The sequence below is a fragment of the Passer domesticus genome, chromosome 5 (genome assembly GCF_036417665.1).
Source record: "Passer domesticus isolate bPasDom1 chromosome 5, bPasDom1.hap1, whole genome shotgun sequence".
In the NCBI taxonomy this organism is placed as follows: Eukaryota; Metazoa; Chordata; class Aves; order Passeriformes; family Passeridae; genus Passer; species Passer domesticus.
Window position 1 is genome coordinate 49,455,095 of NC_087478.1, and position 17,244 is coordinate 49,472,338.

Consider the following 17,244-nt stretch of genomic DNA (forward strand, 5'->3'; position numbering starts at 1 on the left):
GAATAGAGCTGTACCCTACAACTGTGGACTTGAAGGCAAAAAAGCAAATGGACTAGGACTGAAAGCTGGAAGATGGTGCAGAGACCCAAGAGAGAGGCATGCCATTGTCCTTCCCGGGTCAAAGAGCTGTTGAGGATAAGAGGTGTGGTTCTACTCACAGAGAGAAGGAAATACCTCATCTGAATCTCACTGTGGACAAAGTGATTCCATAAAAACAGAACTCCTGAAAAGTATTCACCTAAGCAACACTCAGGCAAGTTCCATTGAGCAGAAAGACCTTGAAACACTTTTATTTACATCATTTAAATCCCAGGATCTTTTCTTTTTCTCAAGGGGGATTTTGGACAATGGGGCTACAAGGCTGGCTGAGTACACATTAGAGTCCAAGTACAAGAAGATATACAAATCAATCTCTAGCCTAAGTGCCAACCTGAATGCTGTATTTGCTCCTTTAACAGCCATCTCTTTCCACAAAGTTTTGCACTCAAAGTGGCCATAACATGCATGGGTGGGACAGAAGCAGAGAGCAGGATTATGAGGCACAGTTATATAAGTATGACCATCCTGTGAATGAGCATGACTGAATGTTTTGAGTCAGGAGCTTGGCTTAACTCTATTAATTCCCCATGCTGGCAGCAGCACTCTCTGCCATCCATCTGATACGGTGAAATGGTCACAGAATCACAGAATGGCTGAGGTTGGAAGTGACCTTGGGAGGACATGTGTTCCACCCTATCTGCTCAAGCAGAGTCACCTAGAGCTGGCTGCCCAGAACTGCTGTCATCTTCATCCTCCTAAGCAGCAGCAGGGTAAGGAGAAAGTGCCAAAGCACCGTGTGCGCATGATTGTTATCCAATGCCTTCATCTCAATACACATAATCAGGAATGCTAAACCCATCTTTTCCAAATCCTGTTTCAAGGCAAGCTACGTGCACAACTGGGAAACAGTGCAGCTTATTACACTCTTTTCCCCTTTCCCTCAGAAATAATATTTTCAGGCTGTGCCCGCATGTACCATTCCACCCAGGCCCCGTCGTACACTGCGACATCTGGCTTGCCACAGAGGTAGGCCCCCAGGGCCACATGGCAGGCAGTGACCCCAGAGCCACATGTGGCTACCACTGGCTTTAAGAGGTCCACCTTCTTCTCCTGGAACAGAGTGCGGATCTGCTCAGGGGTCTTCTCTAAGCCAGACTCTGTGAGGAAATCAGTGAAGGGGATGCTTGTCGACCCAGGGACATGACCAGGCTCAATTCCTAAAGAAAGAACAGTACAGACAGGAATTAACCTCTATTGTCTGGGACAAGTCTATTGCAAAGCCTCTTCTGCTTCACTGAGAGGAATATTTATTGCTTAGAGTATTTTGTTAAAACAAGTACATTTATTTTTGTTACACTTTGCTTTACTAGATTACTGATTACTCAGTAGGATAGCTCTATGTGTAACCATGTTACCACATGGGCACAACCCTGTCAAGTTCCATTCTTTCCTCTAGTTCCCTCCACTTCTTTCTCCCCATCAGAGCAACCCACACTGATGAAGCACCTCCACAGGCCTTTCTGAGGAGAAGAATAGCACCAGTACTTGAAGAGACCAATGAGAATCTTTGGGGTGTATTGAAAGCTATGTTCCTTACCCCAGCCCCTCATGAGGACAAAAAGATACATGGCTTCCCTACTGCTGAATTTTCCAAGAGTAGCACTTGCTAGTCAAAGGGAAGGAGGACAGGTGGACACACTGCCTGAAGTCCCATCCTATAAAAGACAGACATAATTTCCTAGCATTACCTCTACATGAGTCAAAGTGATGGGCACCTTAAATGAAACCCCTCTTTATAAAGCCACTGTCTCAGAAGGCGCATTACCATCTCGGGGCTCTGGCTCTACTCCCCGGAACCGTCCTGCAGCACGGGCATCCACTAGTTGGAAGCGACGGGAATCCAAGTTATCTAAGACGTCCTCATATGTTTTCACCAGGGACTTGTCCAAGGAGGCGTGGAACTCAGATGGAGCTACCTGGGTTTTCCCAGAGCTAAGTGCGTTACCCTCTCGCTGCCAGTTCTTCAGGCCGCCATCCAGAAGGGAGACAGCTTCGTGTCCAAAGACCCGGAACATCCACCACACGCGAGGTGCTGAGAAGAGACCTTGGTCGCTGCCATCATACACCACAACATGGGAATCATTCCCCACACCCAGCTTCCCCACATACTCGGCAAAGTCATTAGCCTTGGGCAGCATGTGATCATAAGGCGAGGTTCGGTCACTGCACTGGTCAATATCGAAGAAAACCGCACCAGGGATGTGGCGCTCCTCAAATTCCCGCTTTGGATCGCGCTTCATCTTCGGCAAATACCAGGATGCATCCACGATTCTCAAGGCCAGGCCAGCTTGCTGGGACTTGATGGCTTCTGAAAGCCATTTTGCAGACACCAGAGCTCGGTAAAGGAGTTGTTGCGACATCGCTCCTGAGTCCTGGCTAAGATTAGCCAATTTCTGGATTCTGTCTGAGTCCACCTGACTGCAGAAGGTAGAGAGTCACAAATTAGAGACCAGTCTTTCAAAAAGCAACTGGACAAAGATACATTTTGGGACCTGTGTCTGCGCTGAGGTGCTGGCTAAGCCTACAATGAGGGGCTTGAAATGCTCCAGACCTGAAAGTAGTTTCCCAGAGCTCATCCCAAACAGTGCCCCGAGCGGGACAGCCACGGTAGTCGTGCCCTGCTCTCGGCCCCATCCAGGGACGCCAGCCAGCAGCGACAGCAGCCAGAACGGGACAGCCCCAAGGACCGAGTGCCCGGCGGTCAGGCACGGCCCCACGCCTCTGCCCGCCCCGGAGCACACCCGCAGCCGGGGCCTTACCGGGGCCCCGCCGCCGCCCGCTGCGAGCCCCCCCGGCTCGGCGGGGCCGCGATTGCCGCCGCTTCGCCGCGTACCTCCGCGCTGGGCCTCGCTGCCCGCCAGCCACGGCGCCGCCGGAGGGCGGGAGCGCTCCCAGCGGGCCGGTCCCGGCCGTGCGGCCGCCTCCGTGCCGCCCCTCGGGCCGCGCCTCCCGCCGCCATTTCGCGTGTGTCGGGCCGTGTCGGGCTCTGTGTGTGAGGGGAGCGCGGCGGCGGCCCCGCCGGTCCCCAGAGATGGCGCGGCAGAGCCTCAGCCGGGCGCTGGTCACGGCCTCGTGGCTGGCGGAGGCGGTGCGGGCCGGGCGGGTGGGCGCCGGCCTGCGGGTGCTGGACGCCTCCTGGTACCCCCCCAAGGAGCGAAACGCCCGGCAGGAGTTCAGGGAGAGGCACATCCCCGGGGCGTCCTTCTTCGACATCGAGGAGTGCCGGGACAAGTCGTCCCCCTATGACTTCATGCTGCCCAGCGAGTCCCACTTCGCCGACTACGTGGGCGGGCTGGGGGTCAGCAATGACACGCACGTGGTGGTGTACGACGGGGACGAGGTGGGCACCTTCTACGCCCCCCGCGCCTGGTGGATGTTCCGGGCCTTTGGGCACAAGGAAGTCTCTGTGCTGAATGGTGGCTTCAAGAATTGGGTGAAGGAGGGGCACCCCGTCACGGCGGAGGTCACCCAGCCCACCCCGGCTGTCTTTAAGGCCAGGCTGAACAGGGCCCTGGTGAAGACTTTTGAGGAGATGGTACAGAACGTGTCATCCCTAAACTTCCAGGTGGTGGATTCCCGCCCCGAGGGCCGGTTTCGGGGGACAGAGCTGGACCAAGGTAATGGAGGTGGGACTGGCACCTGCCCCAGAATGGGATAAATGTCAATACTAGACTGGGAGTAACAGCTCCTGACAGCCATCTAACAGATTTGCCTAATGCACAGGCATGCCTCAGCCCGACTCATTGATTACCTTAAGGGATCCACAGTTGCACGTTCAGACCCCAGTGCCATCACTGAATGCTTTTGTTGCAGTTGGCTGTAAAGCTGCAGGAGGAAATAGCAGAAAAGGGCTGCAGTCATTTGGTTCCAGGATCTCCCATCCCACACCCTGCAGAAGTTTATCAAAATGCAAACATGGGAGGTGAGAGCTCCCAGGGGTTTGTTCAGGGTCCTATCTAAAACCAGCAGACACATAAAAAATATCAGTATTCATACAGGCGCCTCTCACCATAATGAGTGCGCAAGCAAAAGCCAAGGTTTTAGGTAATACAGTAACCCAAGGGACATTCTCCTTATCACTCTGACTTCCAGCAAATAGAGACTTTGCTTGAGCTGATCTTTGTTCTTTTGCTTATGTAAGAAAAGTCTGAAGCCTTTAGCGAATGTATGGGGTGTCAGCCTCTGTCTTTTAAGTGCCCCAACTTACAGGAACAAAAAGTGATTTTGTTACCTCGGTGAAACACTGGACACCCAAGCAGCAGGGGTGGAAGTCCTGTGCAGTGGGGACAGCAGGTACAGCAGTGTGCCTGGAATGAAATTGAAGTTAGTTAAAGGAGGCCCTTGCTGTGTAATTTAAGCCTTGGTGTATCCCAGAATAACCTCGCTTCTGAAAGGGTGTAAAGGAAACTTTCCTGACTGACTATTCAGGAGGCACTCTGGCAATCACACTCCCACCACCAGAGACTTTAACTGCTGGGACCAAAGCCCCTTCTCAAGCAGCAGTTCCACTGAACTTTTGGGTGCCCCACTTGACTACCTACACACCCCTCACACCAGGTTTTCTTACCGTCTCTAGCCTGGGTTTTCCTTAGCAGAGCCTCAAAAGCCTGGTTCCTTAAAGCAGCTTATTAACAGTACAACAGCACAGAAACAGCCTGAGCTTATGCCTCCAAGGAGGGACCTAAACAAAGGAAGCACTGAACTTTTATGCTCTCCCAATCTCTGTGTGACAAAGTCCTGGCTCTTCCTGCTGAGTCCTCGGCTCCTGCTGTGTCTCAGTGTCCGGTCACCTGGCTGTGCCACAGGTCCTGTGCCCTCTCTTGTGCCAAGGGTCAGCACCAGTACCTGGCCTCTTGCCTGGGGCTCTCGTGGCCCAGAGCCCAACCTGCAGCTGACACTGCAGCTGCACACCGAGCTACCTGCACTGAATGTGTTCCTCAACAAGGGAATCACAGAAATGGTTGGAAAAGAGTTTCTAGAAGGTAAAGCACAGAAAAGCTCAGCAGCAGCTGTTGGGTCTGAGCAGAGCCCACCCTGCTAGTATGTGCAGAGGGTTTCTGTGTTCCCCAGGCTGTGCTGCCCCACAGGTTGGTGTCATTCTCTCCTGGCTGTTCACGTGTGCGTTGCTCTACAGCCAGTTAGTGTGACAACACATCCCAAAGTACGTTCCTGCATCCAAACTTCAGGAGCATTTTGTTGTAAATTACTGTAAACATGGGTGGCCCAGGTGTCTACAGGGAGCTCCTCAACACATTTGACCTGCAGAAAGACAATGTGGAACGTGGGAGAGGTAATGGGAGTGATGGAGGAGACTGTGGCTGGGGAAAGGGAAAGTTAGGCTTATCACTCATTCTATTTCTTCTCCTACCACAGCCCATCAAAGTGAAGGTTGAATTTTAACCTCAAGATGTGACTAAAATGCTCCTTGCTGGGAGCTGGTGGATTTTGCATTCTTTCCCAAGGTGAGAGTTGTCTCCAGATGACAAATACCGCAGACCCAACAGCATCTTCAAAACAGATTTTTCCTTTGAAATGAGTCAGCATGGAACAGCTTATTTGTGGTGGTCCAGTTTTGCTTCCCACAGCAGATCCAGCAGGATAAGCACTCCAGCTGCAGCTGCTCATTCCACAGGAACTTGACAGCTCTCTGAACCAAACTAGCCAGCAGCAGCACATCAGCCAGCAGTGGGTAAAAGACAGTGCTTACACCTAAAAGAGCAATTTGAAATCAATGCTGATTAATTGCAGGGGTCATCCAATCAGGGAGGACGCAATTTAGAGAAGACTAATGGTCTTCAGGTTAAGGAACTTGCTGCCTTCTCAGGTGATTTCAGTTTAATTATTGCTTCAGTTCTTGACTTCCTAATTAAGTCAATTAATCTCTCCTGTTCTGTGAACTTCATCTCTAGAAGAGGCTAATTGCAGCTGACTCTTTTGCCTCTTTAGTTTTTCAGTTCTTTGTGGTAAGAATTAATTGTCCCTGTTTTACTTTTATCCGTGCTGGGATTTAGACCTCTGTACTGGTGAAGATAAGGCATAATATAGGACTAATTTTTATTTGGTGGGAGAGGTTCACCAAAGTTGCCAGAGTAGAAAAAAGTGGACATCTCTATAGGCTAGGTCTCATAGGTCTTAAATGCAGGTATTGCTTTGGGTGAAAAGCTTGAATGTTCATGCAGAGTGTGCAGCATAAGCCTGGCAGGTGTGTAGCCCTGACCTATGTACTGAGGAGTTTGAGGTGTCCCTGCACAGTGCTCTGTTTCTGCAGGAACTAGCTGTCCAGGGCTGATGATAAAAATAATTCCATGATGGTTGCCAGTGCTGATCTTCTCTGGCTATCGGGCACTGAAAACTGATGAACAAGAATTATAATAACCAAATACATACAGAAAAGTTCTGAATTTTTTAATTCTTTTGCAGACATCTGAGAAAAGAGGGGAAAGTTGCCAGGCAAGAACTCTTATCATCTAAAAATAAAGAGAGCAAACCCAAAATCATTTAATGAACTTACAGGTAGTTTTCTTCTCAGCTCTGAAGTAGTCCTTGTCTCCCTTCTGCTTATAGAACTCTTCAGATTTTGCCCATTTTCCCAGCTCTCCATCCTGCCTGCCCCAAAGATTTTGCTAATCTTGAATGTTCAGTGGGAATGAGAATGAAATGTACATTTTTCTTTCTCCTCCGAGAGAATTCTGCAGCTGGGAGTGGACTGGCTTTGCTTTGATCATGTAATAATACTTGAGGCACAGGAATGGAGAGTGATAGACTTTATCAAAGTCTGTTTCAACCCACAGGAACCTACGAGGACTTTCAGAGAGCTGGCCAGGACCAAGCTTAAAGTGTTCCTTACAATGTGTTCATGGTAGGTTAAACAAGATCAGTAATTGTCCCTTCTAAGACATACCATTTGAATGGAAGAGAGAGATAAACAAGGAGGCAACAGAGGAGGCATTTGGAAAAGAACTATCTGCAGCCAGCACACTCCAAAGCCACAGGGAGTTAAATATGGGCTGAACAAATATTTATCTTTTTGACATTAAGAAATTCCATCTGGAGCTTTCATCGCAAAGGGAAGGCTAGACAGGAGGGGCTATGGTCTTAGATAAATAGCCAACAATAAAAACAATATGTAAGCAGAGAATCTAACAGATGTGGAAAGGGGGGATTAAGTAGTGAAGAAGATAACAAATTGCAGGTTATAAATTGTGAGGAAGGATTGCCAGACACCAAGCTGAGTGAGACTTGGCAAAAGGAATTAAATAACAAAATCTTCTGGAACAGAGTGAACAAAAGAGAACAAGGAGAGAAAGAATAAATAAGGTTGCTGTGCACTTAGCAGGGGTTCCAGGTGGAAGATTACTTGTGTGTGGTCTCAGCATTATACTGAGCCCTGAGTCTGTGCTACCATGTTTTCTTCTCTCCTAAGGATAATTCTGCAGAGCAGGGAGAGGGCTAACCAAAAGATATTGCCATGCTCAAATCAGTGAGGCAGATGATCTCAATCCCAAATATGTGTCAAAAATCAGTCATGTGACATTGGAACTTCATGAGGCAAGAATTTGATACATTTATTCAAAGCATGGTTCTGTGGGACAGAAACAATTGCAAATTTCATATTCAGAATAGGGGGTACAGGACAACCTAGGCAGCTGCTGTCTTCTAGCTTGGATAGACTGGGAAGCTTTCAAAAAACTCTTCAAGAAAAATTATTTTAAACAAAGGCGAAATTGAGTAAAATATGTTGGTAGACTTGCACTTTGCCTAAGGGCTTTATGTCTTTGCCAACAGAATTGGTTGGCCAGATAAGAGAAATGGAAACATACATGTCTGGAAGTAATGTGTGATCTTTCCTTCCAGCCATTGGAAGCATCTACAAGGTAGACTTGTGCCATTTTCACTTTATTAATGCTTTGGGCATAACATTAGAGGGACATTTATTAGGTCAATATGAGGAGAGGGCAAATAGCACAAGTATTGTTAAATTTTAAAAATTGACTGAAAAGGAGATAAATGAGTTAAGAACAGCATGGACTGAAAGAAGATCTGTGGGGCTGGAAGTTGCCAGCATGATCTCATCATCAAGTTTACCTGTTTTGTTTTGTATTTTCCTGAATCATCTAGGCTTTGAAATAGGGAGTTGTTACTGAAATGTGCTGTGGCACAGCCATGGGAAGGTCTAAATGATCACATGGGGAGTATTATGTGAGGTGTCACCTGCAGATGTACGAGTGACAGGAAGTATAACACTACAGAGAGCAACCTTGAATGCTTAGTAGCCCAAAACCCTGAACTGCTTGTGTTTCTCCTACAAGCTGATAACCCACATTTGGAAGCAATAGAAGAGGGTAAGACTTGAATTAATTAGTTTGGTGCAGGAGCATCACATGTGATTTAACCTTGGCAACAGCCTTGGCAGCTCCTGTCTGCCAACTGTGATGGTAGGAATTGCCACTTCTTTGTCCAGAAGCCTGCTGGATACCTAGAGCTGTTTCTAGGGTGGCCAAGCCAGATAAAAGTGTATCTAATTGGCTCTTACTGTGTCTAGGCTAAGGACAGGAGGTTGTTGGGAGTGCTGAGGGCTTGCCATCAGTCTGTTGGAGCAATAGCAGAAGGGAAGAAAATCTATTTCGGCCATAGGGCAGTGTTAGCTCAAGCATAAATGGTGTATGGACTGACTGTGTTGATCTGAATACTGGAAATTAATGTTTCTCATGAGCCAGGAGGTGCTTCAGTGGGAAGTTTCATGACAAGAATCCATACTGTTTCTGAGATGGATGCTTTTTTGGAAGGCAGCTTATAAAATGATTACTGAGGTAGCTGGGGCCCAGGCTCTGTAGTCCTAGGGTTCCTTCCTGGAGTCTCTGACAGTGACTGCATGAATCTGGTGTGGAGTGTCCTCTGTTTCGTATGGAACAGGAGCAGATGTATCCTCTCCCCTGTTCAGATTCCAGCTGCATCCAGCCTTGCCTTCCAGTCCTATGTTTCTCTGCTCTTGACCTAGCAGAGAGAGATGATAAAGCTTCCTCAGCCACTTGAGAGCACTTCTTAGGCAGTCCAAGTGATTGTGGTTGTGCAGTTTCAGCTCTTTTCTCAGCTGAACACCCACATATGTGAATAAATGCAGTTTCTACAGAATTCCCCATCTTTCACCCACAGAGTGCAAGCACTGGTCTCTGACTCCAACAGACTTTTGAATCTCTGGAGCAATAAAGTCTCCCTATAGATCAAAGTTGAAACTGCTCAAAAATGAGGATTTTTTTCAGATCTGCTCAGCTCCTGCCTGAAGAGTTGTTTAAGTGTGGTGAATTGTCAGTCTCCAGTAAGAGAGGGGCACAAACCTATTTTAAGGTGTGTGAACAGTCTAGCGAAGTGATAATGATCATGGTGCCTGGGACACCTAGAAAGTGAATTGATGGCCCAGCAAGCTTCTTTGAGCAAGAGTTCCCTTCTAGTTCATCCTCCAGGACTTCCTGATCTCAGTACACCTCCTAGTGCCTTAGGATGGCTCACAGACTTGTTTATATTGGGGTGATCACCAGTACTGCAGCAGAGCCTTGCAGAAATCCTTGTCCATTTACTGTAGGAAAGTGGTAGCCTAACCCAGGCATGTAAGAGGCTTCAGTAAGCAGCTTGGCAGTCTGAGAACAATATACAAGGTTTTCTCCATTTTTGCTTCATTTTTTATTTCCTCTCTGTCATACTGTATTGATGAGTGAGTTTTGCAGTTCTCTGTACTGAAGTGATGAGCTGTTGTCTTCTGGGACTGGAAAAAATGTGGTGAAACCATCAGTCCAAAATACTGCCTCTTTTATTTTTCCTTTTCCTTTTTAAATGTTAGTCCCTGCAGAAGTCAGCAGTTTTTCTCCCAACTTCTCTCAGTAATGCTAAACATTTCTGAAGGATGCATGAGGTGACTCCTAGACAACTGTGCCATATTTTTAATACACTCAGGGAGGATGAATCAAGAGACAAAGAGGGTCCATCTGGAACAGGAAGAGAACTTGTGAAGCTGACTCAGGGCAGCTTTGATTGTCTTTAGGCTCTGTCTTTATCCAGCAGAGCAAAAATTCCCTTCAATTCCGTGCCAAAGCTATTTTCCCCTTATATCTCACTATGTCATGTTACCACTCTGCATAGTGATGAAACTGCAGTGTCATTATGTATGATGTCAGTCTCTGTCTAGGTATAGTTTAATCATTTGACTGTAACAAAGTCAAATTATTAAACTGCCCAAATCACTCCCATCTCCCAAGACCAGTTATCGCAATGATTTGGGCAAGTAGAAAGCTGCCAGTGAAATCGATTATTATTCATGTGATTTTTTTTCGGCTCTGTCTCATTAGAAGTTCAAACCTAGCAAGGAAACATTCCCTGAAACACATTTTCAGTGTAATACATAATGTTTTTGGCTCCAGTGAGGCTTGATCCAAAGCCTCTCAAAATGATTGGAAAAGCTTCCATTATTAAGTCATAAAAGTCTGAATTTGAAGGGCGTGATGCCAGCCTTGTCCATCGTATTTTTACATCTGCAACTCTCTAAAGACCTTCTTTTGACATGCAGTTTTGAACTTGCCTGAAGTGGTCAGATACACCAGCAAAAAACCAGAACCTTGGCTGATTTCATCCATGGAGTAGATAAGAAGTGATAGAAAATTTAAATTCTGACTTCTCTGACCCCATTGTCCCAGGATAGCTGCCTCAGAAGCCATGTGGCTACCTTTAAGGTTGCTTTATGATTTCTTATTTATTTTTCTGAAATATTAATTTAAGGTGATGCAGGAATAAACTGTGAACAGATAACCACTTGCACAAATTCCACATATAGGCCACATTTCTTGCTTCTGAAAACTGTCGCTACACACTGCTGGCATACCTGGGGAAGGTTGGAAATGCATTGTTTTGTTCCTCCTATCACAGGTGCCTTTAATGCCTTCATTAAGGCATTTTCTTTGGCAATTATTTGATTCCTGTCATGTCTAGGGCTTCTTCAGATTTCTACATCTCATTGCTTTCAGCAAGAAAATAGTTTGCTAAATATTCTGGAAGTTTTGACTTCAGCAAAGTTGAATATTATTTGTCCTTTTTAGCCTAATACCACTTTGCATCTTCATCATCAAGTGGAACAAATGAGTCTTTTGGAGGGAGTGAGACTATCTGCAGTGGTGTCTCTGATGTCTCTTGTGGGTGTCTTTCATCGCCTATGTTAATGTGTCCTTGCTTATGTTTCATTTTCTGGTTCCCTCTTGCAGGGTTGGAATCTGGCCACATCCCTGGTGCTGTGAACATACCCTTCCACTCATTCCTATCAGAAACAGGGCATGAGAAGAGTATTGAGGAGATCCAGGAAATATTCCGCGAGAAGAAGGTGGATCTCTCGAAGCCGCTGACGGCCACGTGCCGCAAGGGCGTCACGGCGTGTCAGATTGCCTTGGCGGCCTTCCTGTGCGGCAAGCGCGACGTGGCCGTGTACGACGGCTCCTGGTCCGAGTGGTTCCACCGGGCCCCTCCACACTACAAGGTCTCCGAGTCGAAGCGCAGCAAGGCCTAGAGGGAGGGCTCTGTCTGGGGTAACGCGGTCTAGCAGCTGTCTCCAGCCCAGGGGAAAGCAAAAGGGAGGAGGTGGAAGTAAAAAAAAAATCGGTTCGATTTTTCCAATTTTTTTAAGAATTAGCATTAGGTTTCTATTGAACTTTTGATTTTTGACAATTAATAAAATCTTAGGTGATGCATCTGTGAGTATTTCTAATTCTCTTCTGTCACCTGTGACCTGCTTGTGTTGGGGGGAAAAGCAGCTCTGCAGCACGAAACAGAGTTACACTCTGTGCCTGAAAACCTGCAGAAATTCCAGTCTCCTAGTGAAATATCAGGAATGAACGCAAAGTCCAGTGCTAAAATACAGCACTGGGTATTGAACATGGGAGGGCCAAGCTGTGGTTCTATCATTGACTCAATGGAAGACTTCTTGCCAGCCCACCATCTTCCCATTTGGAATGTGGAAAATGGGGGTACCTTCCATATGGCAGCTGGACCCAGCCCACAGGGAGATGTGTTGCTTCTCTGGGATTCAGGTAAGAGACATCAAAAATAAATGTATGGTATTAACTGGTACAGCCCACTGATTATTACCCTCTACTGCTGTTCCAGGTAGGCAACAACAAGGTCCCAGCAAGAAGGCTGAGGTTGGAGAGCTCGTGTGAAGCATTTGGAGATGCTAAAAGATCCATTATTGCTGAAATACAGTCTTGTTGATTATCATGACTATGTTAGGAAAGTCTCCATGAAATCCTGTATGTGTGATGAGAACTTTTGGGCACAGGTATTTCATGAAACATGAGCCTTTTACTCTGCTCCTTGTGTGTTTTTCCCATCACAAAGGATAACCTTTCTCTGCACTGTGTGAAGCTCCATGTTTCCCATGGCGCTGGAGCCCACAGCTCATAGAGAGAGGGAGCATTGTTCCCTAGCAACCATCTCTTCAGCCTTCATCCCACCTCCATACCTGGACTTCAGCAGGATCTGCCTGCTTCTACAAACCACCAGTCACCACACCAGGAATCATGGACCAGGTGGGAGAGGTGGTTATGGAAGAGATTTTGCCTCTTGATAAATCATAGATATTTGGATTTTTTTAAAATCAGTTAAAGAAGAGAAAGAAATGTCATGTTCACATCCATGGGGCTCCTCAGGTTTGGAAAGTCACTGAAACCTCCTCACACTTTGGAGACCCAGTCAAACGTGGAAGGCCTATGAGATCACTCTTGGCCGTGTCTGGTGGCTGGTCAGAGTGGCCAGTTCCCACACCTGTCTAAGGAGGTTTTTTTGCCTGGGAAGAACAGCTCCCTCTTTCCTCAAAGGCTGCATGTCAGGAAAGTCAGTGTTAGGCTATGCTAAACATTTAGTTCAGAAAGAAAGATCACGTTTAACCCTTTTCAGCCCTTTGATCAAGATATATCTTTTCTGATTGGTTGCCTATTGTCCCTCACAGAATTGGTTTAGCAAAAATAAGTGGACATACTTCTGCAGTTTCTTTTATCCAGGAGGATGGCAAAACGGCCTTGAAGTCCTTCATGGTCTCAAGATGTGGGGTTCTCTGAACATTGCTTTGACTTTGGACCTTCAGGGTCAGAAGTAAAATGAAAAATAACAATCACATGCAGTTGCAGTGTTTTTATAATAGCAGTGGCAAAAACATCATATACAATTACAAACTAGAAAGTAGGAACAGTTGCAGGCTTTGCTGTCATTTTGTCCCAGAGGAACTGGGAAAATTATTGATGAAAGGGATTTGGGAAATGCACACATTGCCTCATTACACAGAAATTCTGCTTTGTTGGAAGAAATGGGAGAGGAGGAATTTCTACATCAGCAGACTGGAAGGTTCTTCCTACCAAATATAGTAATAATAACAAACAGACATGTTTTTGTTTTAAGTAGGAGGTGGGAGTTAGCACAGCAGTTTATTTAGCAGCAGCTTCCTGCACTTTGATCATGTGTAAGTGTATGGCTCTTCCTTAAAAAGAAAGACTGATAGAGAAAAGAACCAGATCATTCCCTGTGAGTCAGGACTGGCTTCCTCTCCTCATGTCTTGTGGCTCTGTTCTTTTTGTGGAGAGAGGTTCTGCAGAACATACAGCACTGACTCCTGGAGTCTAGCTGATAAAGTAACTTCAGCTTCAGGACCCCAATACTGTGTAAGTCTTGGTGCTGCAAAGACCCCTCTCAGGATAAAAACCAAGGCAGCCCTGGTGGAGCATTAGGCTTCCTATCGCATAGGCTGCCACCTTCATTCCCACAACTGCCTCAAGAGCAGAAGGTAAGGCCTGTGTCATGTCCTGAGCTAATCTGACGAATCCAAATGTACATTCCTACCTGATCCAGATCCCATTTGTCCAACTGCTAGTTCCAGCAGGCTCACAATTACCGTATGGTAATTGTGATTAAATTCCACCACTGTGGGCCAGGGCTTCAGTTTTAACTTGTCACAGCCTTTGCATGGGCTAAACCTATCAAGTCTCCTTGGGATGAGGAACACACCCAACAAGCAGGACACGACAGAGGCTTACACAGATGTTCCCTCTAGAGGAAAGGCACTTCTCATCCTAGTTTGTCCCATGCAAATGCAATGCCTACAGAAGCCGCTAAGGGAGATTCAAGGAGAGGCCCAGGTCCCAGGGATTAGTCATAGCTCAAAGAGCTGTGCAGGGATGGAAATGCCAGGAGTTTGCTGCACTTTGGGAGTGTGGATTGACAGAGTTTCGCTGTTGTTTGTTTTTCCAGAAATGTCAAGCTCAGGGCAATGCAACATTAGAAACGGGACAGAAAGGACCCAACGACTGTACTGAAATGACAAAACACTCCTTGGCCTGGACATCTCTTTCAGATTACCAACAGCTGGATTACAATTTGAGAGTAAATCTCTTCCAAGGTGAGGGGACACACCGCCTACCCCTGACCTTCAAAGCTGGTTCCATCTATGCTTTGCCAGGGCTCAGACAGCCACACTGCTGTGGGTAGAGATCTGACCATAGGTAATACTCACTTTCCCTTCTTATTCCTTCTGTCCAAAGTCACTGCTTTTCCAGGCTGTGGTACCTGAGGAACTGGAATCTAGATACTCCCATTTTATGTATTTTATCCCTTTCTTTTCTTTCTATTTTTTTCCTCCCACAGGGTGAAAAGTGAATATGAATCATAACCCCTGTCATCCTGTCCAGAGTTGTCCAAATGGACACCAATGTTCCCTGTCATCTCCGGTTGCTAGTTACCTCCAATTCCAGTGCCAACATAATTTCTCCTCCAGACCTTTAGACACGTGGAGCTCTGAAATATCTTTCCCTAATCTCTGTTTCCAAGGTCTCCAGGATCTCTCCATCTAAGCAAATGTTGGAAACTGAGCATTCATCCAAGAAACTTTGAAATAATTGTCCCTTGTCGTAATTTCTCAAGTACCAGCATAAGGCAGATTCCTTTTCCTTATACAGCATGTTCCATGACAAGACCTTGCTGGGTATTGAGGACTGCATTGTCCTGGGTTTGTGTGGTCACACAGAAAAGAAGGACATCTTTCCTCTGGGAGCCCAAAATCAATATTGTCAAGACAAAGGTGTGATTAAAAGGAAGGTGAAGAGGAAAGGATTGGAGATTAAAATAAAGCCCCCTCGTGGCTAGAAATAAAGAGGGGATAAAAAGAGAAGTCACAGTTGGCAACTCTTTGTTAAGTATTGTGGCAGAAAATGAGATCAAGAAGGCCTGGAGTGGTAAGATGGTGAGGGTTTTGTGGAGCTGCTAGGAAGCTACTCACTTAGACGAGGAGATTCAACAGGAGGTAAGTGGGCACTTGACTGAAGAAGGGGCACTGGGATACAAATAAAGATGGTACCTTGCAGTACCCTCTGTGTGGATCTCATATGTGAGGATGAAAAGCAGATAAATTGGCAAACACAAGCAACCTCCTGGCTGGTGATGATGAGGCTATTGTTCAGCACCCAGCCTCAGACCTGATCAAAGGTCCTGCAGTCAACACATGCCTTTTCTTGAGTCCTTGCAACTGCTGGTGTTGCTCCCCTGCTCAAATCCAGGACTGCAACAGGGTGATTTCTACATATAATTCCTTATTTTCTGTTCCTTACAGGTGGCCCACTGAAGATCCAAAGCTTGATGAGAGATTCCTACACCCCTGATGTATTTCAGAAGGCAGTCATAGATCCCAGGCATTGGCATGGAAGGAGAATTAGTGAGCTAGGTATGACTTCTGCCAGGAAAAGTACATTGCTGAATTCCTGAGATGGGTGCTGCTTTTGCCAAGGACAATGGATGCATTTGGGCAGAGGCACAAGGAGACTAGAAACTGGCATTTTAATAAGAGAGAAGCTCTACAGCTAGAATAATCCTTGGGGTATGATACTATGGTTGTGTTCATGGGTCCCAGGATGAGGGAAGAGATGAGAATCTTGACTACATGTTTCAGAAGGCTGGTTTATTATATTATGATATTATATTGTATTGTATTGTATTGTATTAAAATGCTATCCTAAAACTATACTAAAAAGAATATAGAGAAAAGATCCATCAGAAGACTGGAAAGGAATAGAAAGGAATGAAAACAAAAGCTGGTGACTCAGAGAGTCCGAGCCAGCTGACTGTGATTGGCCATTAATTAGAAACAACCAACATGGATCAATCAAAGATGCACCTATTGCATTCCACAGCAGCAGATAATTATTGTTTACATTTCTTTCCTGAGGCTCCTCAGCTTTTCAGGAGAAAATCCTGACAAAAGGATTTTTCACAAAATATCATGGCGACATGATAGCACTAGGAGGGAAGCTGTAACTGAACTATGATTTCCCTTCTTTACAGGAAGATGGTATGAGAAATATTTCCTAGATCTTAATGTGCAGAAAGAAATGAAGAAGAAACATGGGGGGAATAAAACAACCAATTCCTAGAAGATGAAGGTTGAAGATTGGTGTGCATTCAACAATGAGTCTTTTTCTTCCACCATCTAATAAACCCGCCTGTGAAACCTGAACCCATTGCCTGCTGGCTGGTAACAGCAGATTTGTTCTTGGTGCTTTCTCCCCTCTCTATTAAAGTGTCTCTGGGGAGAGCAGTGTGAGGTAAGTCTGAATATGCGTACAAGAAAAGAATCATTTTGTTGTTCCCACCACCGGTATGGTGGGAAGGATTAGTGTGTGAGGTCCATACCCTTGCAGAAGGATGTGGTGTTGAGAGGAGCCCACACAGAAATTCACCTGCTCAGCATGTAAGTTGGAGCAGGACCTGAGTGGTGTAAGAGGGAAGTGGTGGAAGGAGTGTGTTTATGAGCAAACTCATGTTTGCCAGAAGATTCATGACACTTTGACAGCTACCCCAGCAGTCCAGAGAGTACAGAGGATGCACTGGGATCCAACCAGGGTTGTCCCAGCAGCAGAAATGCTGAAGCAAATGGAAATTCAGCTGAGAAGAGGAGGTATCAGGCTGTTTGTGAAAGCTCACACTATTTACAGGCCAAGCCAGTAAAAAGTAAAACCAAAGAAACAACAACTTATTCCACCTAAAGGAACAGAAAAGCTGCAAGAAGCCTCAGGACTCCTCCAATGCACAAATCACTCCAGAACGTGCATGTACCCTTACTGAAGCTCTCAT

General features: G+C 46.2%; 2 protein-coding genes across 5 annotated transcripts; one reads left to right on the top strand and one right to left on the bottom strand.

Moving 5' to 3' along the window:
* Positions 1–274: 274 nt before the first annotated feature.
* MPST (mercaptopyruvate sulfurtransferase) lies at positions 275–4,406 on the bottom strand. Of its 2 annotated transcripts, XM_064420323.1 has the most exons (4): positions 4,331–4,406; positions 3,851–3,924; positions 1,865–2,517; positions 275–1,256 (listed from the first exon to the last, which is right to left on the bottom strand). In XM_064420323.1, the coding sequence occupies exons 2-4, from the start codon at positions 3,889–3,891 to the stop codon at positions 958–960; spliced, it is 993 nt and encodes a 330-aa protein (XP_064276393.1). In that variant the 5' UTR covers positions 3,892–3,924; positions 4,331–4,406; the 3' UTR covers positions 275–957. The 2 variants fall into 2 exon arrangements, with proteins under 2 accessions (XP_064276393.1, XP_064276394.1); XM_064420324.1 differs by lacking the exon at positions 4,331–4,406 and having other exon boundaries at positions 3,851–4,089.
* On the top strand, positions 3,039–16,627 carry TST (thiosulfate sulfurtransferase). Of its 3 annotated transcripts, XM_064420330.1 has the most exons (6): positions 3,039–3,716; positions 11,346–12,164; positions 12,241–12,662; positions 14,374–14,521; positions 15,728–15,838; positions 16,456–16,627. In XM_064420330.1, the coding sequence occupies exons 1-2, from the start codon at positions 3,131–3,133 to the stop codon at positions 11,642–11,644; spliced, it is 885 nt and encodes a 294-aa protein (XP_064276400.1). In that variant the 5' UTR covers positions 3,039–3,130; the 3' UTR covers positions 11,645–12,164; positions 12,241–12,662; positions 14,374–14,521; positions 15,728–15,838; positions 16,456–16,627. The 3 variants fall into 3 exon arrangements, with proteins under 3 accessions (XP_064276400.1, XP_064276401.1, XP_064276399.1); XM_064420331.1 differs by having other exon boundaries at positions 11,346–12,671; XM_064420329.1 differs by having other exon boundaries at positions 11,346–12,662.
* Positions 16,628–17,244: the final 617 nt, after the last annotated feature.